This window comes from Pan paniscus, chromosome 4, assembly GCF_029289425.2.
Source record: "Pan paniscus chromosome 4, NHGRI_mPanPan1-v2.0_pri, whole genome shotgun sequence".
Lineage (NCBI taxonomy): Eukaryota > Metazoa > Chordata > Mammalia > Primates > Hominidae > Pan > Pan paniscus.
This window is the reverse complement of record NC_073253.2, coordinates 71,025,794-71,044,844: the sequence shown is the minus strand read 5'-3', so window position 1 is coordinate 71,044,844 and position 19,051 is coordinate 71,025,794. Positions and strand designations below refer to the sequence as shown.

Below are 19,051 nucleotides of genomic sequence, written 5' to 3'. Positions count from 1 at the left end.
GAAAGGAAAAAAGAAACAAAAGATATTCAGAATAACCAGAAAACAATCAATAAAAAGACAGGGATAAGTCCTCACCTATCAATAATAACCTTGAAGGTAAATAAATTAAATTCCCCATTTAAGAGATATAGATAGCCTAAATGGACAAAAAGAAATAATAGCCAACTATATGTTCCCTATAAGAAACTCACTTCACCTGTAAAGACATACATAGATGGGATGTGAAGGATGGAAAAAGATATTTCATGCAAAGGTAAACCAAAAGCAAGCAAGAGTAGCAGACAAAGCAGACTTCAAGTCAAAAACTGTAAAAAGGAGAAAAAGAATAACATTATATAATAATAAAGGGATCAATTCAGCAAGAAAATATAACAATTTTAAATATATATGCAACCAACACTGGGGCACCCAGATACATAAAGCAAATATTAGATCTAAAGTGAAACAACAAAATAATATTTGGGTACTTCAACATTTCACTGTCAGCGTTGGAGAGATTATCTAAACAGAAAAATCAAAAATCCAAGAACACAGGATTTAAGCTGCACCATAGACCAAATGAACCTAACAGACATTTACAGAACTTTTTGCCCAAGAGCTGCAGAGGGCACATTCTTTTAATCAGTGCGTGGAACATTTTCCAAGATTAATCATATGTTAGAAAACATAACAAGTCTCAAAAAAATTTTACAAATTGAAATTATATTAAATACCTTCTAAGACCACATGGAATAAAACCAGAAGTCAATAATCAGGGAAACTTTGGAAACTGTACAAATACATGGAAATTAAACAATTTGCTCCTGAATGACCATTAAATCAATTAAGAGATTAAGAAGGAAATGTTTTAAATTTCTTGAAATAAATGAAAATAGAAACAGAACATACCAAAACTGACGATACACAGAAAAGGCAGTAGTAAGAGGGAAGTTTATAGAAACCAATGTCTACTTCAAAAATCTAGAAAATTTTCAAATAAACACCTTAATGATACATTTCAAGGAGCTAGAAAAGCAAGAACAACCCAAATCCCAAAATAGTAGAAGGAAAGAGATAATAATGATCGGAGCAGAAATAAACAAAATTGAGACTGAAAACATATACAAAGGATTAATGAAACAAAAAGTTGATTAAAGGTTTTTATTTTAAAAGAAAGACAAAATAAACAAACAATAGCTAGACTAAGAAAAAGCAAAAAGAAGCCCCAAATAAATAAAATCAGATACAAAAATAGAGATATCACAACAGATACCACAGAAACACAAAGGGTCATTAGATACTGCTATGAACAACTATAAACCAATAAATGTAAAAACCTAGAGAAAATGGATAAATTTCTAGACACATACAACCTCTCGAGTTTGAACCAAGAATAAATAAAATACCTGAATAGCCTAATAATAAGTAAAGAGATTGAAGCTGTAATAAAAAGTCTTTCAACAAAGAAAGGTCCAGGACCAGATGGTTTCAATTTTGCATTCTACCAAATCTTTAAACAAGAATTAACACTAATTCTTCTCAAAAACTTTCTTAAAGACTGAAATGAAGGGAACTCTTCCTAACTCATTTTATGAGACCAGCATAACCCTGATATCAAAACCAGACAAGGACACAACATACAAAAAAACCCATAGACCAATATCCCCAATGAACATAGATGCAAAAGTCCTCTACAAAATATTAGCAAACTGATGGCAACAATACATCAAAAAGATAATACAGCATGATCAAGTGGGCATGATTTATCCGAGAAATAGTTCAACATATGGAAATCAATAAATGAGAAACATCACATCAGCAAAATTATGAACAGAAACCATGTGATCATCTCAATAGATGCAGAAAAACCACTGGATAAAATTTAACATCTCTGTGTGATACAAATTCTCGATAAATTAGGTATAGAATAAAAGTAATTAAACACAATAAAGGCCATATATGACAAACCCACAGCCAACATAATACTGAATGAGAAAAAGCAGAAAGCTCTCCCTCTAAGAACTGAAACAAAGATGCCCACTCTCACCACTCTTATTTAACATAGTACTGGAAATCCGAGCCAGAACAGTTAGGCAAGAGAAAGAAATAAAGGACACCTAAATTGGAAAAGAGGAAGTTAAATTGTCCCTGTTTGCAGAAGACATGATCTTATATGTAGAAAATCCTAAAGACTTTACCAAAATACACTTAGAACTGACAATCGACTTTAGTAAATCTGCAGAACATAAAATCAACATGCAAGAATCAGTAACATTTCTATTAAAGAACAACAAACTAGGCCAAAAAAGAATGCAAAAAGTCAATACCATTTACAATAGCTACAAAAGAAGATACTTAGGAATAAATTTAACCAAGGATGTAAAAGAAAAACTATGAAACACTATTGAAAGAAATGGAAGAGGATACAAACAAATGGAAAGAAATCCCATGCTCCAGGCTTCGGCCTTACTACCAAAAACAATCTGAAGATTCAGTGCAATCTCTATCAAAATGACAATGACATTCCTCACAGAAATTTTAAAAAAATCTTAAAATTTGTGTAGAACCACAAAGACCTCAAATAGCCAAAGCAATCTTAAACAAACAACAACAACAACAAAAACAAAGCTAGGAGTATCACATTATCGGATCTTGAAATATATTACAAAGCTGTACTAACCAAATCAGCATTGTACTGCCTATAAAAACAGACACATAAGCAAATGGAACAGAATAGAGTACCGGAAATTAATATATCTATCTACAGTCAACTAATTTTTGACAAAAGTACCAAGAAAAATAACTGGTTTCTTTTCAATCTTTTCAATAAATTGTGCTAGGAAAAACTGATTGTCCATATGCAGAAGAATAAAATTAACCCCCCACTTTTTGTCCTACCAAAAATCAACCCAATATAGAATACTTTATTGTAAGACCTAAAACTATAAAACTACTGGAAGAAAACATAAGGGAAATGCTTCAGGACATTGGTCAGGGAAAAGATTTTCTGAATAGGATCTCAAAAGCACAGGGAACAGAGGCAAAAATACACAAATGGTTTATATCCAATTGAAAAGCTTCTGTACAGCAAATAAAACAATCAACACGTGACCTGCAGAATGGGGAAAAATATTTTCAAACTATGCATCTGACAGGAGACTAATATCCAGAATTTAGAAGGAAATCAAACAACTAACAACAACAAAATAAATAATCTGATTGAAAAATAAACAAATGATCTGAAGAGCCATTTTGCAAAAGAACACATACAAAAGGCCAAAAAGTATATTTAAAAATGTTCAATATCAAAAGGATAAAAATAAAAAATGCTGGCAAGGATGTGGAAAAAAAGGAACTCATAACACTGTTGGTGGGAATGTAAACTAGTATAGTCACTATGTAGAACTATATGAAGGTTCTTTTGAAAACTATAAACACAACTATCACATGATCCAGCAATTCCAATACTGGCATTTATCCAAAGGAAAGAAAATAAGTATATAAAAGAGACATCTGCACCCTTCTGTTTATTGCAGCATTATTCACAGTAGCCACATGGATAAATAAATAATATCTTTTTTCTTTTTAAAGAAAATAATGTATGTACACAATGGAATACTATTAAGCCATAAAAAAGAACAAAATCTTGTCATTTGTGGCCACATAGATGGAACTGGAGGATGTTATGTTAAGTGAAATAAGCCAGAAAGAGAAAGCTAAACACTGCATGTTTTCACTTATATGTGGAAGCTAAAAAAAAAACTGATCTCATAGATGTAAAAAGTAGAACAGAGGATACTAGAGGTTGGGAAGGGTAGGGGAAAGACAATACAATAAAGCCCATATATGACAAAACCACAGCCAACATCATACTGAATGGGAAAAAGCATACTGAATGGGATATTTGTTAAAAGATACAACATTACAACTACATAGGAGGAATAAGTTCTAGTGCTCTATGACATTGTAGGATTACTATAGTTAATAATTATGTGTTATTATACATAGTTTCAGGTATCTAGAAGAAGAATATTGAATGTTCCCAACACAAATAAATGACAAATGTTTTAGATGATGGATACACTAATTACCCTGATCCGATAATTATACATTATCATTATCAAAATATCACTATGTACCCCATAAGTATGTACAATTCTTATATGTCAGTTTAAAAAAGAAATGTCGGAAATGAGCAAAAAGGAGACAAAGAATATACAGAACAAATAAAAACAACTAGCAAGTACAGATTTTAATTTAACTGTTTCATTAATTACATTAAATGCAAATGGATTTAATACACTAATTAAAATACAGATAGTTACTTTAGATAAAAATAGCAAGACCCAACTATATACTGTCTACAAGAAACTCACTTTAAATACAAAGCTGTAGATAGTTTCAAAGTAACAGGATGGAAAAAGTTATCCCATACAACATTAATTAAATGGAACCTCCTTGGCTATATTACCATACAAAAAATTCTTAACAAATAATATTGTTAGGAATAAAAAGATGAAGTTTTCAATATACAAAGAAGATATATAATCTAAATGTGTATGCACCCAATGACAGAACTTTAAAATACATAAAGCTCAAACTGATAGAACTGAAAAGAGAAATAGTAAATATACCTAGACATTTCAAAGTTCTGCTCTCTATAATTGAAAGAGTAAGGGCACAGGAAAAGAAGTCCTGGGCTGTGCTATCAACTAATTGACCTAATTGACATTTACAGAGCATTCTACCCAACAACAGCAGTATACGTATTCTTTTCAAGTGCACATAGGCATATGTATGCCTTAAAAATACTCAATATATTGAGAATAATGAAAATAATACAAAGTATGTCCTCAGACCAAACAAAATGAAAGTTGAAATAAGTAACAGAAAGCTATCTGAAAAATCCCCAAATATTTACCCCATTAATTACCACATTTCTGAATAACCCATGTGTAGAAGAGAAAGTCACAAAAAATTAGAAAATATTTTAAATTGAATGAAAATGAAAACACATCAAAACTTGTGGGACACAGTTAAAGAAATGCTTAAAGGTCAATTTACAGCACAAAATACCTATATTAGACAAGAAAAAAAATCTAAAATCAATAATAACAGCACCCAGCTTAAGAAACTAGAAACAGAAGAAAAATTTAAGTACAAAGCATAAGGAAGAATTGAAATAGAAATTGAAATGGGAAAAAAACAGAGAAAATTTTTTTAAAGCTGCTTTTTTGAGATTACAAAAAATGATAAACCTCTACCAGATTAATTAAAAATCAAACAAGATAAGACAAAAGGGAAAAACTTTAAATTAACAATACCAGGAATCCAAGACAGGATTTCACTATAGAATCTACAGACATCAGCCGCTTAATAAAATGGAAAAATTCCTTGAAAGACAATTGATAAAAACTCAATCAGAAAAAATGCATAATTGGACTTCTAATATCTATTTAAATAATTGAATTTAGAGTTAAATTTTTTTCTAACAAAGAAGGCCTAGATGGCATTATTGGTGAATTCTACAAACATTTAAAAAAGACATATCAATTCTACAAAAACTTTTTCATAAAATAGAGAAGAATTTACTTCTCACTTATTTTACAGTTAGCATTACTTTGATACCAAAACCAAATAAAAATAGTTAGGAGAAGAAAATTACAAATCAATATCACTCATGAACATATTTGCAAAATATCCCGACAATAGCAAATCAAATACAATAGTTTTCAAGCACCAGGTTTGCTCAAAATTTAAATAATCAATATCATTCACCATAACAACTTATTAAAAGTGAAAAACCATATGATCATCTCAATAAACAAAAATTCTTGGACAAAATTCAACATCTATTTATGACAAAAATTCTGAGCAAACTAGGAATTAAAGGGAACTTCCTCAACCTGATAAAGATCATCTATGTAAAACCTACAGCTAACATCATACTTAATGGTGCAATATTATATTAGATGCATTAGACAATGCAATAATGCAAGAAAAAGAAATAAAATACATAGAGATTGAGAAAATAAAGAAATCTCTATTTCAGATGACATGATTATCTAAGGAATTGAAACTCTCATATATTTCTGGTGGTAATGCAACTACTTTGGAAAAAAATTTGGCTATTTCTTATGTAATTTTGTATAAACACACATATCATATGACCAAGCAATCTCTCTCCTAGAGAAAAGAAAAATATGTTCATGCAAAATTCTGTATTCAAATATTTATAATGGCTTTATTCATAATCACCAAAAAATATCCTCGTCTGGGAACAAATAAATGTCCTTCAACAGATGACTGGATAAACAAACTGTTTAATCTATATCATGGAATTATATATAATGGAATACTACTGAGCAATGAAAATGAAAGGAACTACTCATACATACAAGAATGTCGATGTGTGAATGTGGATGGATCTCAAATGTGTAACACTAAGTGAAAGAAGCCAAATTCAAAAAGTTACATGATTACATTTATATGGCAGTAAATAGATCAGTGGTTATGTAGAAGTGGGGCAGGAAAGAGGAGCTGATTGAAAATGGACATGATAGAACTGTGTGGTAGAAATGTTTTATGTATTGATTTTCATGGTGGTTTCATGATTGTAAGTGTTTGTGGAAACCTAGGGCCCTTTACACTAAAAAAAATAAATTTTACTTTACATAAGTAATGTCTATTTTTAAAAATCTAATTACATTAAAATGTATCTATATACTACTCACTAAAAACCAAGATATAAAATTATATTATATGAATTCAAATTGGCTAACTATACCTCTGATAAAGACTCTGATGACTGGAAAATGTACACTAAAATATTAACATTATGATATCTATTTCACTTGTGCTTTTGGATTATATTAGAAAAGGTTTGTTAGGTTAGAGATTTTTATCTCTTTTATTCACTGCTTTAGACTCAATGCCACAATAGAGCCTGGTACACTGCAGATGCCTAAGAAGTATTTGTCAAAGATGAAAATAGGCTGGGTGCAGTGGCTCCTGGCTGCAATCCCAGCACTTTGGGAGGCCAAGGCAGGTGGATCATTTGAGGTCAGGAGTTTGAAAACAGCCTGGCCAGCATGGTGAAACCTGTTTCTACTAAAAATACAAATATTAGTTGTGCATGGTGGCAAGCACCTGTAATCCCAGCTACTTGAGAGGCTGAGGCAGAAGAATCCTTTGAAGCCAGGAGGTGGAGGTTGCTGTTAGACAAGACTGCACCACTGCACTCCTGCCTGGGTGACAGAGTGAGACTCGATCTTTAAAACAAAAACAAAAAGAAAAGAAGCAAAAAGAAAAGAAAAAGAACGAAGATCATCACATTTGATTTAAAAAGTCCAACTAATCCAAACAAAACTTGAGGACACAAACAAATTGAGAAAAAAAGACTGGAGAATGTGTGCTATGTGCATACCAACAGAGACGTCTGGCAAACATAGGTAATTAAAAAAAAAATTGAGGCAGAAAACATTTACTAGAAATAAAGGAAGACATTTTAATTGACCAAGAAAATGTAATAATTCTAAATTTGTATGCCTTTGGTAATATGCCTTAAAATATATAAAATAAAAATTGATCCAAGTACAAGGAGAAATAAATACACAAATGTAGTGTAGAGTTATAGATTTCTTAGAATTTTCTATTTAAACAACATACCATGTATAGAAAGACAGTTTAACTTCTTCCTTGCAGTCCTTAGGTATTTTATTTATTTTTCTTGCTTTATTTCACTGGCTAGGACTCAGTGTAATATGAAATAAAAATGATGAGAGTTAATATTTTTTGTGTATTCCTTATTTTAGTGAGACCAAGTTTAATATTGTAGATCTAAATATAAAAGCAAAATAATAAAGCTGTTGAAGGATAATACATAGGAAAGTATCAAGGCCTTGAGGTAGGAAACAACTTTAATTCAAACATTAAAAGCACTAACTATAGTGAATAGAAAGATACATTTAACTAAGTCAAAATAAAAAAATCATCAACATCATAACCCATAATATGATGCACTGAGAATAACAGAACATTACTTCTGTAGTATTCTTGCCAAATATGCATAACCTTAACCTACTTGAATGCTAAATTGGGAGACATTTGACGTGATAACTGACCAGTCCTCATAAAAAGTGTCAAGGTTGAGAAAGACTAGGAAAGTCTGAAGACCTATAACAGATTGGGAGACAGTAAAGAGATGTGACAACTAAATGCAATGTGGGACCCTAGATTGGATCCTGAAACAGGAAAAAAAAAAGATTAAGGGAAAAACTTGTGAAATTTGTATAAAACCTGTGCTTTAGCTAACTACTCAGTGTGAATTTTCTGATTTTGATAATTTTACTATGCTTATGTAAATTACTAACATTAGGAGCTGGGAGATGAAGCTTATAAGTGAATTCTCTCTACTATTTCTGCAATATTACTCTCTGTACTATTCTGCAATATTACTTCTGCAATACTACTGCAATATTACTATCTGCACTATTTGTGTAATTTTGCTGTGTCTAAAATTAGTTCAAAATAAAAAGTACATAAGAGGACATCTGTATCAAAAACACCATTAAAGATGAAATTCTTTAGTGGGAGAAGATATTTGCAAAACTTTAGTTGTGAATATGCTCATATATGGAATATATCAAGAACTTCTACAAAGTCAGCATAACTGTTCACCAGTGTAGTCTTTTATGAATTAGTATATAGTATATAGGATTCAGATTTCAACCATGTCATATTTATTTGAAAGAAGGAAACCTCTCACCAACATTGTCACATTGGCACAAACAACATAGGCATGTGGTAGAATTATTTTGATTTTTTTTTAAAGAAATTCATCTTGTTATACCCTTCAAAGGAAAGTCAAGGCCAGACAGTCTAAGATACAGGAATAGAGGGTCATGAGGAAATACAATTTGGATTAAATGTATAAACAGTGTTGGAAGAGTTAAAGATGAAGGACATACAATGGCAATAGTTTCTGAGGAGCTTCAAATCCTGGAGTTAAAAATTCCACGGGAGGACAAAGGAAAATGAAAATATACTTTTTGAAGTTTTCCTGAAGGGTTCCATCTTTTTCTGATGAACTTTTATCTTCTATTAAATAAGAAAATGATTTTACTTTTTCTCCTATACTACATAACTCTATCTTTCTACCATGTGTTGATATATTTATGGTAGGATATAATCTACCATAAAAGTGGTAAAGTATAAATAAGTTGATAATATAGTTTAATAATAAATAGGTGGAGATTTCCTTCAGACATCCAAAATAAACTATGTATACCAACTGTAGTTTGTTGATAGAATGAATGTTGTTTTTTATCCCTAAACAAGAGAGTTAGAAATGATTTTCACTGGTACTACAACCCTTTAAAATATTGATGCTCTTTAACATCTGGTTCATAACTGCTAACAGTTACACAATAGAGCAAAAATGACGGGTTAATTAATTCATGAATTACTACATCATGTAACTCTGGAAGAACTAATACAGCTTAACATATAGACATATGAGTGGTTGAGGGAAATGGGAAAGGAGAACTGAGAACAGAAAAAGCAAGATGGAGGCAAAAGCAACAAAAATGAACTACATTCATGCCAGGAGGACCCATCCATTTGCATGAAGTGGGTCACAAATTTAGCTTTATTTTCTAGTGCATTGAGTAAGACACAGTTGAATTTACTGATCTCATGCATTTCTTACCAATCAGGTAGAAGAACTCACCTGATTCCCAAGAGAAACAAAATGAGATTAAAGAGTAATATTTCTTACGAGTCTCATAAAGAGGACACAGCATTACATAACAACCTTTTAGTAAATAAAACAGTAGATTACATAACTTTGTTTCTAATAATGGAAAAACAAAACTTTACAGGAAGCCAATATTGTAGCTGTACTCATCTTGCTGCTATTGCTCTAGAAGAAATAATAATCTTTATATCTTCCAGGCAATCTATAATAAATGTAATTTCTCTTAGCTGACATTTTAATAACTAGTTTGTAGCAGTAGGTTTAAGAGGAAAACAAAGTGCAGCTATTCTGTTGAGTTAAACTGTTGAACCACTTGTGTTAATATTCAGGCAAGTTGGCAATACAATTAATATACTTTCATGGAAGCTGAAGACCGTGACAAAAGTAAGTACTGAAAGAGAGGGCCAGCCTATGTCCTCTGCATGGAGAAGGGCCAAGGAGAGATTTTTGGGCTGGGCCAAGACATTCCTCAAGAAGTGGTTTTGGGTTTGACAAAGCAGACAAATGGGGCCTCAAAACCACAGGTTCTACCTAACAGAGCATGGCTATAGTTACTTTAGTATGGAAAAATATGTAACTGTATTTATAGATTTTATAAACTATATTATTTTATAGTATTTTATAAATTATATTTATAAATTATATATACTATATTTTTATAACATATATATTTTACCACATAGTTTACTTAGAAAATCTCAGTAACATATTCATACAGCATTCCACTTAGAGTAAAACAGCAGGTCCCAGAATAATGTTGTTTCATTCAAGGTCATTTCTTTGTAATATTGAGAAAAAAATCAATTCTTAGCTGGGGTCACTGTCTGCATGGGGATTTTGACATTCTCCCCATGTTTGTGTGGGCTTTCTCTGGTTCTGCTTGTTTCCTCCCGCATCCCAAAGATAGCCATACTAGACAAATCAGTGTGTCTACATGGTCCTAGTCTCAGCGAGTGTGGGTGTGTGGAATTTGCCTTGTGTTGAGACGGTGCTCTGTCTATGGCTGATTCCTGCTCTGCACCCTGAGCTGCTGGGATAGACTACCCTGAACTAGAATAAACAGGTAAATCATTATCTTACTTGTTTCTATTAATCTTTTTAAAATGTGTGAATAGCTTACATGTATTTCAAAATTTAATATTAGAAGTGTTTTAGTTTTTATTTAGAAGTTTGGTGATGTTTTTGTGACCAGAAATACACTACAGGAACTTAACCCATTCATTAGCCTATGGTAAAATTGGTTTTGTTACAGGTCATTTTGGTTAAGGTCACAGTTTCCAAGAACCTATTGATAATATTAAGTGAGAGCTTACAGTCACCTTTCTGGTCTTTCCTCCAAGATAATCAGTTTGCAACATAAATACCTAGATAATTGCTTTAATTTGCTACAGAAGATTTAATATTGACCAGTTTATAGTTTAGGGTGGGTGGGGAGAGGTTCTAGTAATTCTTTAAAAGACTATCCCCCATGTTTGAACATGTCATCTGCAGACAACATAATGCTTCAAATTCCTGAAAATGAATTAGTGATCATAGATTGTGTAATTGTCTCCTGGAAATAGCTACAAGTTAACCAGAGGTCCACTTCTACCTGAATTATGAGAGTAAAATAACTTGGAATCTAATTCAAGATCAAATTTAACTATATCTCATGTTTCTTCAGAGACTTAAAAGTCATACAAAGTCAACAAAACCCACAATTTTGCTTTTCCTCAACTCTCTCTACAAGAAGATAAATTTAAAAAGTGGTCCATAGTGAACTAACTATAGCTACCATTTCCTTAGGTAGAATGTTGATATGAAAAGGCCAGCCTTCCAGTTTATGAAGAAAGAAACTTATACAGATAGTCTAAATGGAATGCCTACCAATCTGAAAATTTGGGGAAGTAAATGGTTGTCCCTAAAAATGGGATAAACTATATTGTGCATCCATACAGCAGGACTGCACCAACAAAGTTGATGAGGGTCTTTGAATAGTTTTAATAAATCTAGTAGTAAATCTTCAGCAGCTGCCTTATTTACTTGAGATTTAAAAAATTATCTCTAGAACGTGCCGAACTATTATTAAGACCTCTTCAGAGAACACTCTTGAATTTGTAGAAAGACAGTTGAATTTGCTTTGTAGAGATGAGAAAATAAGCCTCCTGGGATGTTCACCTGGATGTAAATATTCACCTAAATCACCCATTTTTTTTTCTTATTTAAGATCTTCCAACATAAACTTATTTTACTGAGTTCAAGATAATGAATTTGTGTTAGATTTAAATTTAATAAGATCAAAGAGGCATCCTCTGATTTTAATTTCATACATGGAATTTCACCAGCTTTTTTTCCCCCTTTTTGTCCTACTTTGGGACAAAATATTTTAACTCATAAATACATTGCATATCTATGAATGGCTGTATTTCTATAACATAAAGGGAGAATAGATTATAAAAATTTTCAGTTTCTGAGTTCCTTCTTCACATAAAGGAGATAGTGGTTTCACTCATTCTTTAAAGACAATAAAATAGAATAAAGGAATAAAATTCTCCAATAACTAGTCCTATGAAAATGTTAAAATTTCTGTAACTCAAGTTAATCAGACTGGAGTAGGGAGCAGTCAAAAATAAATGTGACCTGAGGAAAGCGAATTGTAAAACATACGGCGAAAATTGAAAGTTATAAAGGGAAGTAGAAAAAAAGCACTTACTAATAGTACCAGTAAAAGAAGTAAAGAAAAATGCATACTAGTTTTAGGCAGCTTGGGGAAAGAAAGATGAGGCTAAATAACATTGTCATTTATATCTTTACAATGATAAACACATTTTTTTTCTCTAGGAATAAGAACTTGACTATGAACTCCCAAAGGGTTTGTAAGCTGAAAACTATTATAATCAAGATAGAAAAAGGAAAAAAATCTACTGACCATAAGAATTGTTCACCGTTAGTCTTATTTTCTTGTATACTTTATGAACATTTCTTTCATAAAGACCCTTAGGCCAGGCATGGGGGCTCATGTCTGTAATCCCAGGACTTTGGAAGGCTGAGGCAGGCAAATTACTTGAGGCCAGGAGTTTGAGACCAGCCTGGCCAACATGGCGAAACCCTGTCTCTACTAAAAATACAAAAAAATTAGCTCGAAGTGGTGGTGCGCATCTGTAATCCCAGCTACTCAGGAGGCTGAGGCATGAGAATCACTTGAACTCGGAAGGCAGAGGTTGCAGTGAGCTGAGATCGCACCACTGCACTCCAGCCTGGGTGACACAGTGAGACTCTGTCTCAAAAAAAAAAAAAAAAAAAGACACTTAGTAAATACAAATTCTCCTGTGTTAGACGTGATAGTGGAACACCACAGGAAGGCAAGAACAGCCAGGGGCCGACGGGAGGGAACTAATCATATGTGAGTACCTATCTTGTTACGGTGTGTGCTGTATGCTCTATATAAGCAATTCCGTTAAATTCTCAGAACAAAGATGGAGTCCTGGAGAATTCAGTGTTGTAGAGGTCAGAAAACATCCCACACCTAGTGAGAGACAGAGACAGGAAGTCAGCCAGGATGGTCTGACTCTACACCATGCCTTTTCTCTATGCCATGCCTCCTTTTGGGGAAGAAATGGGAGTGTATCTGAATGTTCACGTCTCTTTCAGATGAAGCTAACAGTTCACCTGAAACAATGTGACATTTAATAAAAAAAAGACACAGTCTTCTGTTTGAAAATAAACACGTTTCTTACTTTTTGACTAATGAGAACAGGAGCATCATTTATGGAAGAGGCCCAGTTGACAAAGTCAGTCACATCAATCACGGTTCCTCGGAGAAGCTTTTCTTTCAGTTCAAATGCATATTTTCTGGTTCCACCTCTTATGAGTGAAACAACATCATCTATGAGGTTTTCACTGGTGATGTTTACTGAGGAGAGAAGGAAGATTTAAAGAGAAGCAGAAGAAGTTTAAAGAGAAGCCAGTTATCAAAAGGACATATGATAAACATTTATTGAGTCCTTTTAGTAAAATACAGCCTAATGTATTTATTAAATTTTAATTGTAAATATTGCTTATGCATTTTTTCACCTCAAATCTACAATGGAAATTTACATTAGTAACCAATTGTAGATTTCTGTCATCTCTTTTAAAAAATAAAAATGATACCCATGGTCTAGATACACTGATAAATTCACAGCTCCTCACATACAAACATGTACTCATGGGAACTAAATATGACTTTGGGTGTAATATATTTTTTCTTTTGTAAACCTACCTTCATAATTATATTGTGTACATTTGCTTTGATATGTTTTAATATTAAAAAAAGAAGAGTTCAAAAAAGAATAAAGTGAAAAGTTACATTTCTTTCCACTCCCAAATCCTACCCATCGTTTCCCTCAGTGTCTCTCTGTAGATGAAGCCACTTTTAACAAAACTTTGTAAGTCTTTTACAGCTGTGAATTTTTAAAACTGGAAAGGAATTTCAAGATAATTTTTATCATCCCCTCTTCATTTTTATAGAAGAGAAATTGGAAACTTAGAGAGGTGGAGTGACTAGTCAGAGATCACACAGTTAGCTTAAGGACCAAATATAGAAATTATACCATATAATGGCAAATTCAGCTTTTTTCCACTACTTCATCATTGGTTTTTCAATCTTGGACACGTATTATTGGTTGGTATGCTTTAAATATATCAGGTTTTTCCTCACTTTTGCCTCCCCACTACCAGTTGACTCTTCCTTTAAAGGTGAGCTTTAAGCATTTGTATTTTAAAAATGTTCTCAGGTATTTCTGATTAGAGGAAAAGTTGAGAACTCTAGCACTAATTCATGCTTGTAAATCTGCTAAAGATTAACAGTAGGAAGTAATATTTATACCAAACATATTTGTATTTTTGAAAACGTTAGGCACCAATTTAAAGTTAAGGATGAATTAGGGATTTCAATTTAGATGGAAGGTGGAGTTGGGGAAATGGTTTTGGCCTTGTCCTTTGTTAATGGATGCACGAACATTGTCGCTTGCTTATTTGGAAGCTTTGTTAACATTAGGGTGAAGAAAGGAAACTTTTTATGAAGATACTTTTTTACTATTGCCATAATAAATATACAAGTCTAAAATGACTACCGTGTGAATCACACCCCCTTGAGTTGTGTACTGTACAACCGGCATAATAGCGATACTGGTGAATACATGTCCATGGGCTATCGGTGTTTATAGTGGTTTGAAAACCGTTTTAAATGTAAGATAGTTTTTAAGCACAAAGAGGATAGACAATTAAGAGGGCTCATTGCAAGAGGGCAGTGCTCATTGACATCTACCCCCAGGCTTTATAAAATCTAACAAGTGAGGCCACACTTACCAGCTCTACCCTCTCCCCTCTTTACACAATCATCTTTATTAAATTCAGCTCCAACAGAGATTTCAGAGAAATCCAGAGATACATCCAGATGATACCCAAGGCATCTCTTTATGTCTTTTAGTTCAACACCTGTTTAATGAATTTATTTGAAAATTATTAGATAATGTCTATCAACATCACAAATAAATTCCAATTTTGCTATTTTCAAGCAACATCCTTACTTAGGTTCCTATATACCATGACTAAATTCAAATGTGCCATCATGTCTGTCCTGCTTTGTCCTCATATTAGATTATAGTGACCTCCTTTTGACTTTGCTTGTCAACTTAATGGCAAAGGACACATTAAGTCTACCACATGGTTTAAAGGGATATAGGTCAGACTATGGTGGTTATAGTAAAGTCTTTTATCTGTAATATCATAGAAGAGGGACAACAATGTCTAACATATATTGAATGCTTATCATGTGTCTGGCATCCTTCTAAGCATTTTGTGTGCTTTAACTAATTTAATCCTCACACTGGCCTTATGAAGTAAGTCCATATTTTCCTCATTGTACAGATGAAAATATGGAATTGCAGAGCAGTTGAATAACCTACTAATGGCTCATTACTCAGCTAGTAAGTTTGGATTTGAACCCAGAGCTGTCTAGCTACTAAGCACTTCTCCGTATCAACTTCATAATTTGGATGAGATACATCAACATCTCCTGATCCTCTTTGGAAGACTCAGTTCATCCTTAATGTAGCTGGTTCATCGCTTTGGACAGATGGCTGATGTATGTGGTCACTTTGCTTTCATCCTATGAATGCTACTTGGTAGATATCAGTCTTGGAAGCTGACTCATTATGGTGTGTAGATGCCCAAACAGTTACTAGAAAGAAAAATCCTAATATTTTCAAAGTCTATCAGTTATTATCTGTTTTTGCAATTCAGAAAAAAAATAATTATTCCTCTATTTTAAGGGTAAACAGCCCAGACCACAGTTCACTGACAATGTCAGTTTTTGCCTTTATTTATCATTTATTTCATACATGCAAACACACACACACACACACACACATACACACGAATTTGTGATTATTTGTTCTGGGAGTCAAAATGCTTTACGAAAAAGGAAAGAAAAAATGAAATGAGGTTAATCACGGGGTTCTACAAGGAGTATCAGGGGTAGACATCTGGGGGCATTTAGGCGTTTATTCGCCTATCAAATATTTCTCATGCACCCACAATTAGTGAGAACTTAGAAATTATCAGGTGGCATTTCCCATGGGAAGGGAAGAGAGAGGATAAAAATCGAAGACAATACTAGAAATCCGTAATTCTAGATTTCTAACCTTATCCTTAAGAAGTGTGAGAACTCTGCTTCTGAAGATGAGGGTGAAAAATAACCTGGGTGACCCTAAAGGGCTCAGATTCTCTGCCTTAGCAGTGGACACTCATGTCCAGACATCTTAAATTGAGGTGGAGGACATGGCTTGGTTCTCAGATATTGGCACTGGAGAAGTGAGAAAGAGCATTTCCTCTTCAAAGTCACTAGAATTGACCTGATGATCCTTGTCTATTAAGGCCAGAAGGTAAGTAGCTTCTGAGTTATTCAGGATTAAAGATCTCTTCCTATGGAGCTTTTTCATCAAAGCAACTCCTAGTCTGAAGATTTCTTTGTGTTTTGATCACCACTCATAAGCCTTTCTCTTCTCATTTTCAAGTTACTCAAGACCTGTGTCCTCTTGTACCCCTCCCTTATGTGATATCTCCATCAATATAGCTTCCAGGTGGAGCTCACAGCAACTTCACTATGCTGTGGATATAGCCCTGTGAAAGTGTAAGCTAAGTAACATTACATTCCACTCCCCACTGGGAAAGCTTCTCTCTGCTCAAAACAAGACTGAGGCATCAAGACCAGCTGGTTCTGGCTATGTCACGTTTTGTTATCCATAAAGTATTTACTGACCTTGGGGAGAATATCAGGCTTTTACGTCACAGTTACATTCCACCCTTCACTTAACACCTGATACCTTGACACTGACCCCGTAAAAGCCATTGAAGTGGTTTTTAGCAACGCTTTCCTCCCTAAGAGACACACCTATAGTTACAAGGGCAGAGAGGAGGCATCCTGGCATCCATCACCTCCTTAAGGAATATTATAACTAGCCATAATTACGCACAACATGAATGATTACAACTTATTAATATAGTCACTTTGCATTTACTTTTTTCTTAAAAGACTTAGACGAACCCTTTAGGCCAGGCTGATAACTATGTATCAGTAGGCCTATCTTCTACCTATGACAGACATTGATAATTAATCATGGCCCTTTCCCCCATGATTTCCCCATGACCAGAAACCTACTAAACATGAGCCCAATTCAACCACCACCATATAATGAGAAGTGTCATCACATAAGGTAAAACTAATTTTCCACCCTTGCTTTAAGATGTTAGATTTATATGATAACGCTGCTTCTTCTTTTCCCTCTAAAAGAAAATTTAGAACAATATTTTCCCTCCAATATTGAAGTATACTCTGGAAGATAACTGTGATATAGAAATTGAATTAGTCTATTGATTAAGAAGTAGGTTATACAAATTATGTCTGTACTTTCTTTCACCTTTTGTTTAGTATTTCACTAAAAGTACCACCTTCTAATAGATGTGAAGCTGCAATACAATGAATCCATCTCTCAGTGCTACTGTTGAGTAGAATATGCCCAAGTCAGCTTATTTGAGATGGAAGTCAATTTGCTATTTAACAGGGTTTTAGGTGCCAAAGGGCAGGAAGAGAGTCCTCTCAAGGGAGCAGGTTACAGGGCTTTGTATTCTTAAGACTTTAACCATTGAAACAGGTTGGTGAACAAAATAATGTTTGGTCAAAACAGTATTTGAAGTCAGAGCTCTATTTCTAGGCATACCTTTCCGGTTCATGGAAGCTTTATCCAAAACATATATTAGTTCATAGATTCCTCCTAGAGACCCAGAGCTACTGTAGTGGGTTCCATAGGTTTCCAAAAAGGCAAAATATTCTCCCTTTTCATAAGTAGTTGGCAAAGCTTTTATATCATCCACAAAAGTTGTTGTGAGCACAACATCGCGATTTCTCATTACAAATCTTCCCAGATGAATTTCTCCTTTCACATGCAGAAACATTTTTTCCTGTGTTGTAGAGCAGATGAAGAAGAGAAACATGTGTTTTATCCACCATTTCAAATGAAAATTTATGAAATTTAGAACTTCCATAGGCACTAAATGTTTTAGCAGTGACCATGAGATACCACTCTAATCCACCAGAAGGGCTAAATGTAAAATACTATCAACTACTGATGAGAATGTGCAGTGACTAAAACTCTCCTACATTACTGGTAAAATTAGATAGCCACTTTGAAGAACTGTGTGGCACTTTCCCATAGTGTTAAGCACACATTTGCTTATGACCAGCCACCAATTCCACTCCTACATATTTACCTAATAAAAATTTTGTTCACAAAAGTATCTGTATAAGAATTTCATGGCAGCATTAGTCAGAATAGCTTAAAATTGAAAACATCTCAAATGTCCATCAAGAGAGGAATCAATAAACAACCATAGCATATTAATACAATGGAATACTAATCATCAATAAAAAGGAAAATAAAACTACTGATACATGTATCGACATAAATAAATCTCAAAAATATTATACTGAGTAAAAGAAATCAGACATAGAGGAGTATATCCTATATAATTCCATTTATATGAAGTTCTAGACTAGGCAAAACTAAGCTGTGGTCAGATAAATCTGGTCAGTGGTCACCTCTTAGGTGGTAGGGAACGGAAAAGGGCATAAGGAATTTTTCTTGGGGTAAGAAGCCTGAGTGTCTCTTCATGATGGAATTTTCTTGGTGTGATGTTCTTTAACTCAATGTATTTTAAACATAGATCTTAAATAATTTCCATCTAAATATGCTGCTGTGTCTTCTATGTTAAAACATTTAAAATATTCTCTTGCTA

At 33.3% G+C, this 19,051-nt stretch overlaps 1 protein-coding gene across 1 annotated transcript in view; it reads right to left on the bottom strand.

The window, feature by feature from the left end:
* C9 (complement C9) overlaps positions 1-19,051 on the bottom strand; it is an 83,400-nt gene that overhangs the window by 10,134 nt on the left and 54,215 nt on the right. The window contains exons 7-9 of the mRNA XM_003810967.6: positions 17,977-18,217; positions 15,065-15,193; positions 13,453-13,628 (exon numbers count right to left, since the gene is read on the bottom strand). Coding sequence (XP_003811015.1) covers positions 13,453-13,628; positions 15,065-15,193; positions 17,977-18,217 — 546 coding nt within the window. The remainder of the gene's footprint in view (positions 1-13,452; positions 13,629-15,064; positions 15,194-17,976; positions 18,218-19,051) is intronic.